Raw genomic sequence first — 12,777 nt, 5'->3', positions numbered from 1 at the left:
TCCAGGAAATTTCATTGGTAGTTGTCAGCAAGAAAGCACTGGTAATGACTGATGTAAGAACTCCAAATGAGTAATAATAATGTTCACCATTAGCAATATGTGTGAATTACATCAATTATTTTCTGTGTTTGCCCAGGTTTTTTTTGGAGCACAACTATTGTACTTTATATGTTAGATGTACAGTGTTATCGTGTAAGATTTAACAAATTGGACTTAAATAAAAAATTTAAGCTGACAAAACAATCTTTGATTCTAACTAGCCACTTTCCATTTGATATCCTTATACCAAGTTATTGGCAATATAATAAACTACTTCATTAGTTTATTTTTAAAAATATGTAATGTGGAAACATTTTTCAATTATGACCGAAAAATCTAAAGCAGCAAGGGAAATAACTCATATTTTTAATTAATGAATATAAAAAAGTTGTCTCCCTTACAACTCAAATTTTATTTATTTTTCTGTATAAGTTTTTAAAATGTGCAAACAAATAAAAATTAAAACTAAATCGGCTTCACTGCCACCCAGGGAATGCTGGGTATATATATATATATATATATATATATATAGATATATATATATATATAGATAGATAGATAGATAGATAGATATAATTTTTTCTTTCTTTCTTTTTCACCTAAATGCACTTGGTAATAATGTCAACAATTATTAATAAAATAAAGAAAGAAATAACAACGTATAAAGAAATAAGAAATATGCAACACCTCCGAGCTCGGAGGAAATGCTCACAGCCTCAACAAAAACAAGATTCTAGTCTTTTCTTCTTCTCCATTTTCAGTTGTTTTTTTTCTGTTTTGTTTACCACTGAGTCAAGAAAAAAATTGACCACTTCTTCAAATAACCTTTGACCTCTTAAACATTAGAAGAAAGTCATTTTCATTTTTTTTTTTTTTAGTTGGAAGGAAATTGGGGGAGGGACAAAGAGAAATTAGTATTTTCTCTTGTTACAAATTTAAGGAATTCTGGTCAACGTTGAATGACCATCGATATCCAATTTTTAATCAGTTTTTTTTTTTTTTTTTAAACAATATAGAGTAAAAAGTTACCACTTTCTTTGGTCACTAATTCAAGAAATTCCGGTCCGCCATAATAATAAATTTTAAACATATTTTTTCATAATGAAAAAAAAAATAACACGTTGCGTGACCATACTCAATAAGTATTAGTCAGCTTTAAATGACCAGAGAAGATAAGTTTTCTTTCATTTTGGTTTAAAGTTAAGGAAAAAAAGGTTTTTCACTGTCTCTAGTCACATACTCAAGGAGTACCAGTGAGCTTTAAATGACCAGAGGTAAATGCCCCTTTTTATTTTCGTTAATAATTAAGGAGAAAAAAGGGGTTTTCCGTTTTCTCTGATATCTCTATATGGTTTCTTAAAAGACCAAAGATAAACAATTTCTTTTTTAATAACTGTGAAAAAAACAAATTATCGCTTTCTATGGTCACACCTCCAAAAATCTTTGGCCATATGTAACAGACAGGAGAAAGATAATAAAAAAGAAATATAAAAAAAAAAAAAAATACCACTTTCTCCAGTCAAAAATTCATCAAGCCTCGAATTGACCAGCAGGCAACGAATAAGTTTTTTTTCTTTTATATGGGGATGAGAAAAAAAAAAAATTGATTAAATAATTAAAAATAAAAACCCTTCTTTTCTTTCTTGTTGTTGTTTATCATTCTTGATTCTGAGATTCAATTCTAAATTTCTTCGAATGATTTTTTACGTTTTAAAGGTGACAGACTCTTTTTCTCAATTCGTTTTGGTTTCAGTTCGCAAGTTAATGCTTCTTTCTCTCGTTTCTTGTCATGGCTGTTGGGTGCTGTTACCAACAAGTGTGACAACAGCTTGTTTTCTGTCGGATGGGCATGGTACTTGCTGTAGAGGATGAGGGCTGCCTGAATCGACAGGACACGATCATGGTTTTTCTCTCCATCAAAGAGATCCCAATATATGCTGTGTTCCCATATATGTTTGATGAAGCAAACTTTGCTTTTGTACAATTTGCCTAAAATAAAAACAAAAAGATAAAAAAATTAAATATTTATTACAATGGAATCCATCAGTTATATAAAAGGCAGTTGTCTGTGTTTGTATGTTTGTATGTTCAACTAAAACTAAATAAAAACAACAAACTCCTAGAAAGTTGGTAATTTTTAATCAGTATAACCCCAGAAAAATAATATCTAAAAGTTAGAAAAATAGACTAATGCTTTGGTGTTCAAATGGCCATTGATATCATTTTATGTTATCAAGAATTAAACACGGTTTTTAATGTTATCTTGTATTAATACAGCTCAGGAAATGAGTCAGCAATTTTTTTTTTTTTCAAATTGAAAGATTTTAACTCCAGATTTAATTTATTATATCTTAACTATTGTCATTTCTCTACAAAGAAAAGGAAGGGGTAGAACTTAGTTTTAATAGGCTCTGAAAGCATTTTATATTTTATTTAGTGCTTTCAGTAGTGCTCTGAAGGCCTCCTAAGTTTTATTTTTTCCACTCTTTACATAAAAAAAAAGGAATTTCTCTTCTGCGAGGAGTGGGTGAAAAGCTTAACACTATTTAATATCTTCTATTTAGATTTTTATAGTTCCAGGTATAGCCGAGTATCGCTGCTAGTCTATTATATAAAGGGCAGTTGTCTGCAGGTGTATGTATTCCCAATTAAAATGTTTTAAAAAAATTACAAAACAAACACCCACAAAGTTGGTTTATTGTTTGTCAACATTGTTATGGACGATTAGTATCTAAAACTAAAACAAAATATTAATTCTTTGGGCCAGGTTTCATCAGAGGGGGTCAGTTTTTCAGCCATTTTATGTACTAATTTGAAAAGAAAATACTGACTTATTACTCGAGTGATCTATTATTATATATTATACCTATGTGTGTATGTCTAGAGAGGAATGGGGTGGACGGAAGAGAAAGAGGGGGAATGGGGAAGAAGGAAAGAGAAAAAATAGAAAGACGGAGGAAGAGAGAGAGAGAGAAAGAAATAAAAGTTTTCATAGAAATATACTACACTTATGCATTGGGGCAATATAACGTCTGCTAGTCTAACATAAAAAATTACCTTGCCAGATTTTTTAAGTCAGACAACCAATAGCATTAGATCACCAAAGTTAAACAACATTGAGCCTGATCAATACCAGATAGGTAACCATTTTGTAATACCAGGCACTGTATATAATACATCGGCACCTCTCTGCAAGAACTGCAAAACCCAAATGTCATCATCTCCCCTAACTGAGATATACATACAGCTGGGGACCGCTTGTGAATTTTATATTCCCATGAAATTTCCTCCTTTGAAGAAAGTTAGTTCAACGCTCCTAGGATGAATTTTCAAATATTTTCTACTGGTATTTTTTGTTTCTTAATCTCATTCATCCAGAGGAAGTCTCGAAATAAAGATGAAACGTTGATGAACACATAATACGGTTTGTTCCTTTTTATTTCTCTATTTTGTCAGAATATTATTTCCATTATTTTCATCATATATATATATATATATATATATGCATAAGGAAATACAAAATATGATGTTCTCATTTTATATTTCATTGTCTTGATTTTGCGACAATATTATATATATATATATATATATATATATATATAATATTTTACAAAACCAAGACAACCAAGTATAAAATGAGAACATCATATGTTGTATTTCCTTATGCATTACAATTGTTTCATAAACTTTTGGGTAATTTCAAATATTATATCATTTAAAAATATTCCAAAATAGCTACTCTTCAGACGGTAAAATACATTTGTTATACATATATGAATACATTCATAATTCCTATTTTAAGGGTTTAAGCAGTTGGACTCACCTCTATCCCAATTTTTATATTTTATTTATGTTTTTATTTAATTTTTTTATTATATGCATGCTCGATTATGAAAATCGATAATCAATTTATTTTGACTTTGATTTTATTAGTATATGAACATTACCGGTTAATTTTGGTAAAAAAATCTTTTTTATATATATATAAGCTGTATATATAGATCTATATATAAAAGGCAAAAGTGGCGCACGTGCATTTCTCTATGTCCAGCAAAGGCTTTTTTCGCGGGGGTGTTCTCGGTGTGTGTGTGGGGGGGGGGAGTACTATGTTTTAGAACTTTTTATATACTCCTTAGATCATAATATCTACAATTTGCAAAGGGACGTCATCTCTATATTTATTTTGATCAACTTTTATAAAATTCATGGTATTCCATCCTCTCACGTTTTTGTTCATGTTTTTTGTATAAAAGCCAAACTAATTGAAAGCGAAAGTAGCTTCCCGGCTTTTCTGTCAGGGACACTCAAAAAGCAATTAGCTTTGATCAATGTGGAGGAAACCCCTCATATCAAACAACAATTACTATTCATTTGGACACTCCCTTTTTGTGGGGAGCTGGTTTTCCCCAACATTGTGGAGAGACAAATAAATGAAACGGCGGAAGGCTGAACTGGCTTTCAGCCAACCTTCATTTCTGCACCTGCATGAACTCATTCACTTAGCAAGTCAACGTTTTGATTGACATCGCTAAATTTGAACACTCTTCACTTCCTATGGCTTCATGGCGTTACGGTAAGATGTCACGTTTTCTTTCACTTTCTTTCCGCCTTCATGTCACAGGTTCGTCACGGATTCAAGCCTGCCAGCCTACTAACACGTTTTTTTTTACACCTTAATTCTTTTATTCTAAAGAAACGTGATAATATATATATATATATATATATATATATATATATAATATCAAGTTCCTTTAAGAGTACTTAAGGATAGGCGCTGTCTGGGAAATATAGACTAAAAGGCAATCAACTAATGTTTATGCAATGTTCATGACTTCCATTCGTTAGAACACTCTGAATTGTCTAATGTCTGCACCCGAATTATGTTAATTGTTAATTCCCTTTATTCCTGTGGCAATTGTTTAATGGTCCGGAAGTAAAGGCTTAGCAAACAGGGTCAAAGGTGGCTTCATGGCTGGGTTCAGAACTCCCGACTGGCAGGAATTGTCACCTCCTACACTGATGATTGTGTAAGCATGAAACACTAGTGTCTGTAGGAATAAATGAATAATCATTATTTAATTCAGACTCTACTTTTGTATAAGCAGCATTACCTGAAGATGTCTCGAGTTACTTGTAATTGGCTGACGAAACATGCCCATGAACGTGTAGCAACATATAAATGCTTATGTATAATAAATACAATGTTAATCTTGCTCTACTTCGGTATTGAGCACTCTTGTGTGAACCTCATTAAATTCATTGATTGTTTCACTTCTAAAAAAAAAATAATCTGGAATTATATAAATATCATACATATATATCACAATGAGAGATAGATAGATAGATAGATAGATAGATAGATAGATAGATAGATAGATAGAGATTAATTGGGTCAAGTCACATGACTTCCTGCCTTTTATTTTTTTCATTTGAATTCAATTCATATAAATTTTCAGTTCATTTTTATAAAATTATCCCCCCTCCTTATTAATTTCGTTTCCTGATTTTTATGGAATTTTCTTTGCCTTTGTTTGAAATTGAAACTTACTACTACAATTACTACTACTAGTAGTAATCGCAATGTTCTTTGTCGACAAATTCATTCATCAGAATTATTGAATGAATTCTCAAACCAAAAAAACTGATTCATTTTTTTTGTTGTTCTTTTCTTTTAGTAAAATTATATCAAGCATAGTAAACGTATTTAATTTTGAAAAATTATAAATAAAATATAAAGAATTGTTCTTGTTAATAAAACAATAAAAAATTATGACGAAGCATTCAAATGAATAAATATATAAATAAATAAATAAATAAGCCATAATAGGTTTTAAGGAGAAAGGAAGGAATTCTTAAAACATTTTTCTTAACGGATAAATAAATTTTGATATGTATTAAAAAAAGTTCGTAAATTTTTTATTTTTAAATGAATTAAAAATAGCTAAGTTTTTTTCCTAGTATGAATTTTAATTAGCAAAAGTAGAAAGATCTTTATAACCTTGCTCTACGCCAGTCATGGCAAAATATATCTCCTCTAAAATTGTTAATAATAGTTTAGCTACATACCAAGATCAAAGTATTCATTTTTCATGGAAAACAACGCCTTCGACATATTAAACTTTCAGTACATTTTTTACAGATTCGTTTTATGCAGAAGCAATCAGTTATTATTATGTCAATACTGACTATTTTTGTGCCTATACGTCACATAAAAAATAGAAATCCTTTGCTTCGAAAGAAAAAATTCATGACAATATGATGTTGAAAAATTTATATATATATATATATATATATATATATATAGTATTGTATATAGTATATATATATATGTATATAGTATTGTATATATATATATATATATATATATATATATATATGTTCTATATCCTATATAAGCTCCAATGAAATTTGTTGAGCTTTATATTATCCTAAGTCTCCTTATAGAATTGAATTTACTCTCTTCTGCTAACTTACTAAGCTATATATATATATATATATATATATATGATGGACCAGGTTTACCAAACCTCTTTGACTGACATATTTAATAGCATTCCAAGTGATGTAATTTTCCAACAAGACAAGGCCCGATGCCATACGTCAAAAGTTTCAATGGGTTGGTTTGAGAATAAAATGATTACAGTGATGAAGTGCCCCCTCAATCCTCAGAAACTTTGTGGTCCCAAAGAGTGAAAATACACAAATGTTCATCAAAAAAGAATTAGAGGCCAAACTTCATGAAGAGTAGCAGAAAATACAACCTATCACCTGCAAAAATTTAGCAAATCTTATGCAAAAACGAATAAAAGCAGTTATAAAAGCAAAAGAAGGACATTCCAAATATTGATTGTTGTTAAAATAAATTTATTAATGTTTACTCCACTATTTTTTAACTTTTATATGCATAAGTTTGAATCATAATTTCGATTTTTCATTGGTGCTCCATAACTTTGACCATAGCTGTATATACTATATATATAATATATACACGTTTAATATATGTATAATATATATATATATATATATATATATATATATATATATATATATATATATATATATATATATATATACATAAAAAGCTGAATGTGTGTGTGTGTGTGTGTGTGTGTGTGTGTGTGTGTGTCTGGTCACGAACAGACTCCTACATGGTTGACTATTTTAAAAAAAACTATTTATATAAATGTATGTACATTTATAAGCTACAATCAACATCCAAATGAATGCTTTGACGATAATTACGGTTTTCAAAAGGCGAACAATTGAAAGATACATCTGCCTTACTTAAAATTACTAGGTTTATTTATGGTGTCTTTTACATATAAAAAAAAACCACCCAATACTTTTGCTGACGAGGAGACTTTGTTTAAAAAAAACTATATGTCAAAATTATTGTCTGTGGCTTAATGTCTATCACAATAAAAACATCGTTTCCGAAACGATCGTACAAATTATTGACTTTGTTGTTGTTCCTACTTAGGAAACAGATTTTTAATTTTTAATTCTAATTTGAATTTTAAATTATCAATCACATTACTAAATATATATATTTGATAACATTAACAGCTTAATGTAATTATTATAACAATAAACACTGTGACTCGTTTGGTGGCCCATTGAGCTCAAGTTAGATTGTTTCAATCGGTCAGTTTGCAAAAAGGGAGAGAAATACAAATCTTTCATTTGAAAATTTAAATATTTCAGATTTGCAATATTATTAGCTATCAATTAAACACGATTCTCTGAATTTTAATTTCATCTTAAGCCCTTTTAAGCTTAAACCTTAACTTTTAGATATATTCTACAATCAAAATCATGTAATGGAGTTGGATCAAAATTGAAATATGGATTCGAGACATAAGGTTTAATATAATTATGTTTCATTTTTAATTTTTGTAAAGGGACATTTTCCTTTTTATATTTGTGATCACACAAATATGTGCCAAATTATTCCTTAGCTTGAAGAACAAGTTAGCCGTAATTTGCAATTAACTCGTCAAGTGATTCATTTCTTATTAAGAATTGTCACGTTCACTCTACCTCTCCCTCTCTGTTTATTAATAATAGTTGATAAGATTGGGATATTACATTATATTAAAACAAAGAGAATATCACCAGATATCCTAATTCTGTTTAACTCGCAGTTGTAGAGGGAAAAAGAAAGAAATATAGGGAGCAGAAATGTAACTAATTTTTTTTTATTTTGTCGTTTTCTATTTAACTAGCTTTACAAATTCACAAATCCAAACAATCTAACTCGAGCTCAATAGGTAACCAAACGAGTCACATTTTCTCTCTCTCTCTCTCTCTCTCTCTCTCTCTCTCTCTCTCTCTTTCTCTCTCTCTCCATGTGTGTGTGTGCGCGCATGCGCGATTCCGATACAATTAACAATTCTGTACTAAATTCCCAATTCCAATTTTTTATAAATCTCTAAATATTTAACTCTAGAGTTGTTATCCCCCCCCCACCCCGATTACCGTAAAAACGCATGTTAAATGTGCAGATATTTTCCTAAACGTCAAAATACACTTGTGGGGGATGATCTATCGATTTTAATTTGATTGGTAGTTTAAGATTAATAAATATTTATTAGTTTATCATTATTACAAGCAATGGAAGATTTTGCTTTAAATAAAATCAAATAAAAAAGACAATTAAAAGAATCGTTTTGTCATCGGAAAATAGGCACAAAGTTTCCCGATTCCGAGACTCCCAAATGTTTCGATTTTTCTGATCGATTCCCGATTCAGATTAATCGTACCAACACTAAACACTAATATATATATATATATATATATATATATATATATATATATATATATATATATATATATATATATATATATATAGATAGATATATATATATATATAGATAGATAGATAGATGTTATTTTGTTTTGGTTTTAGCGATATGTTTTGAATGAATTCAATTATTTACGAAAGTGCATTTTTACCTAAATGCGAGTTGGGAATAATTTTCCCTTTTAACGACTTGCCCCAATGTAATATAAACACCCCCATATAATTATATATATATATATATATATATATATATATATATATATATATATATATATAATTATATATGTGTGTGTGTGTGAGAGAGAGAGAGAGAGAGAGAGAGAGAGAGAGAGAGAGAGAGAGAGAGAGAGAGTGTTTAATTGGGTCAAGTCATATGACTTATTTCTCGGGCTTTTATTTTTGTTCCTGTCTTTTATTTTATTTGAATTCAGTTCACATAAATTTTCAATTCATTTTTATAAAATTATTTTTCCCCCTTATTAATTTCATTTCCTGATATTTATGGAATTTTCTTTGCCTTTGTTTGAAACTGAAACTTACTACTACAATAACTACTACTAGTAGTAATCGCAATGTTCTTTGTCGACAAATTCATTCATCAGAATTATTGAATGAATTCTCAAACCCAAAACAAAACTGACCCATTTTTTTCCTTTTCTCTTAATAAAATACCAAGGATAGTAAACGAATTTAATTTTGAAGAAATAAAAAAAAAAAAAAATTATTATTGTTAATAAAACAATAAAATTTATGACAAAAAATAAAGTTTTAATGAAAAGGGAAAGAATTCTTGAAAATATGTAAAAACAAAAAACAAAACAAAACAATTTACTGGATTTTAATACAATATCGTAAAGTGATAAAACTTAATTTTTAAATCATTTTCTTTAATATAATTTCGAAATTTAATTTAGCAGTGTTCATTCTGTTTTTGTCGTAAACAAGTTGGTCAAACCTTTTGTTAACGAAAAATGGAACGGATTACTTTGTGACCCTTCAAAATGTGAAAGTCATTTAAAAGCATCTAAATCGCCGAAATATTAAAAAAAAAAGAAAAGAAAAGAAAAGAAAAGAACTAGTTGTATTTACTCAGTGTTGTCCCGGATTATTTTTACTTTTTTTTTTTTACTTCGCTTTTTATTCATATTTTTTATTTTTTTTTTTGGCACTTCTGCTGTTTAAAGCCCGTTTTTCCGTAAATCCCACTCGGCAACACTCGGCGGAAGACGGAAACCTCTGGATTATACCGAGCGAACGAAAGTAAAAAAAAAAAAAAAAAAAAAAAAGAAAAAGAAAGAAAATAAAACAAACAACCTACCGTAATAATTTCATAAATTTTACTGTTTTATTTTTATGGCAACTGTTTTTTTTTCTGTTTCTGGGGGGGGGATATAAGTTTTGTTTCTTTGAATTAATGAACAAATATTTTTTTTGTTTTGTTTGTGTATGGCAAGTTATTTTGTTTTTTTACGACCTGCCCCAATGTAGTATAAACACCCCCAACTGCCCCACGTTAAGAACGGCTTTCGGAATAAACACCCCCAACCTCCCCATATTAAGGACGACTTTCGGAAATAAACACCTCCAATCACCCCATGTTGAAAATCGATTACGAGGTTGGGGGTGTTTATTCCGAAAGCCGTTCTTAACATGGAAAGGTTGAGATGTTAATTCTGAAAGCCGTTCTTAACATGGGGAGGTTGGGGGTGTTTAAAGTTCAGCCTGGAATTATTCATTTTCCTTCCTTGTCACAAGACTTGTTGCTTTAAGAAGCGCAATGATACTCTGACCTTTCTTTTCTACTTTTCTTTTTAAACTCTTTCCGTTTTTTTTTCTTCCAATTTTTACCGTCTGCTCGTTCGCGTCCCTTTTTACTCACTCGATCTAATCCAGCGGTTTTTTCCGTCATTTGCGGGGTGTTGCCGAGCGAGACTCACAGATAAACGGGTTTTAAACTGCAGAAGTACACATTTAAAAAAAAAAAATTTTCTTTTTAAATGTAATTCAATTTTACACAATTTGAGTTTTTTTTTTAATTTCAAAGGATAACCAATAGGTTAAATAATATATAATTACAATTAGAGGCGAGAAACGCATGTTACACAGATTTATTAAAGAACTAAATTAGTTAAAAAAAGAAAAACAACTATAATTCTTTACAACAATTGTCAAATAAAATTGAAAAATAAAATCTTGGGGGTGAAGTTGGGGAGGGGGCGATAAGTGCGTGGTTTGATAATCATATGATCAATTTTATTGTAAGGAGAAAAACGGTTCCAACTTTCTTTTTCAGGCGTTCTGACTATAGTGATGTTTTTATTGTAATAGTTACTAATTTAAATTATTTAGGTTTCTAAAAAAAATAACAATAATAAAAATAATAATACGTGATTGAAAGAAGAGGTGAGTACTGTAAATCTGGAGAGAACTGTCACTCAGATTCCGGGAAACACCATTTGTTTTTCGCAATAAGCGATCACTGGTAATGATTAGTGTGAGAACTCCTAGTGAGTAAAATCATAAAATACGAATACTTGTTATACTACTACTGCTACAATTGATGATGATGATGATGATGATGATGATGATGATGATTAGCAGAACCCGTGGAAATTCCACGACAGTTGAAATTTTTTTAAAAACGTACATCAGTAAGGAACTTATGACATAATCAAACAATTACAATGAGGTTGGACCATGTACATTAAAAACTAACTAAATCACTTCAGGTCCTCATATCTTGCATCAATTTGTTAAACTAACATTACAAGTTGATTTTTTTCTTTTTAGATAATTGTTATTTTATCAACTTGCATGAAAAGAGCTATGTAAAAGATACTTAAAACCGTTTGAATGATGCAAATACCATCAGTAGTTTAAAAGTTATGAGAATTTTAAGTGCCAAAATATAGGCTTTTCTGTGGACATTTTTCTTTACAAAAAGGGGGCTAAATTACGGACCTCAACATTTCAAGAAATTCGGTAATTTCGCCACCATTTATTTATTTTTCAAGCTATGAAACTTGGCACTCTTATGTAAAATTGTGTGCTCTTTCTGATTATGCAGCCAAATCTAATATATCTCTACCATAAGCCATGAATTATAAATTCTGATGTACAAATTTCAATTTTTTTAAACAGGCACATGGTATCATACAGTGGGTGTCTATTTATGAACAAAACTAAGTATTATAGTGGTATTTAAATATAGCTTTATTGAGAATAGGCATTTTCCTGCCTTCTCACCAAAGGAAGGCTCAATCTTGGGTGTACTCATTGAAAAACTGTTCTGATCTTATCCTGATCTCGCAGCATGATGATCATTTTATAATTAATCAGAAGAGATATTTTGAGGGCATTTTATAATTAACCAGAAAGGACATTTCCAGGGTATTTTGTAATTTATCGGAAGGGACATTTCCAGAGCATTTTATTATAAACCAGAAGGGACATTTTCAGGGCATTTTAGAATTAATCAGAAGGGACATTTCTAGGGCATCTTAAAATTAATCAGAAGGGACATTTCCAGGGCATCTTAAAATTAATCAGAAAGGAGATTTCCAGGGCATTTTATTATAAATCAGAAGGGACTTTTTATATACAAACTTATAACAGAGTAAGTAAATATTAAAAAAAAAAAATGTGTGGGGGCTCCTTCAGTCTTTGACAGACTATGGACATCCACGAAATTTTTGTGGCAGGAGGTGTGCAATCTCCAACCATACCTCTGAGTCTGAGTCTGAGTCTGAGTCTGAGTGGACATTGTTAAATACCAGTGGCAAGTGAAGTGTATGTACAGGACGACTGGAAACAAATGCTGGGATAAGCAGAGAGCACATACAGCGCCTAGAATTCTCAAATGGTCACCCATCTGGTACTAACCATGCTCAACATTGCTTAACTTCGGTGATCTGAAGAGAACAGGTGTGTCAACG

The 12,777-nt window shown here is 30.0% G+C and overlaps 1 protein-coding gene across 3 annotated transcripts in view; it reads right to left on the bottom strand.

Moving 5' to 3' along the window:
• Positions 1-1,216: 1,216 nt before the first annotated feature.
• LOC145247441 (uncharacterized) overlaps positions 1,217-12,777 on the bottom strand; it is a 27,288-nt gene continuing 15,727 nt past the window's right edge. For all 3 annotated transcript variants that reach the window (XM_080109207.1, XM_080109208.1, XM_080109209.1), the window contains one exon: positions 1,217-2,028. In XM_080109207.1, coding sequence (XP_079965333.1) covers positions 1,721-2,028 — 308 coding nt within the window. In that variant the 3' untranslated portion in view covers positions 1,217-1,720. The remainder of the gene's footprint in view (positions 2,029-12,777) is intronic.

Source organism: Euprymna scolopes, chromosome 25 (genome assembly GCF_053919585.1).
Source record: "Euprymna scolopes isolate OS-2025 chromosome 25, ASM5391958v1, whole genome shotgun sequence".
Lineage (NCBI taxonomy): Eukaryota > Metazoa > Mollusca > Cephalopoda > Sepiida > Sepiolidae > Euprymna > Euprymna scolopes.
The sequence above is the reverse complement of the archived record's forward strand: the minus strand, read 5'-3'. Positions and strand labels throughout refer to the sequence as shown.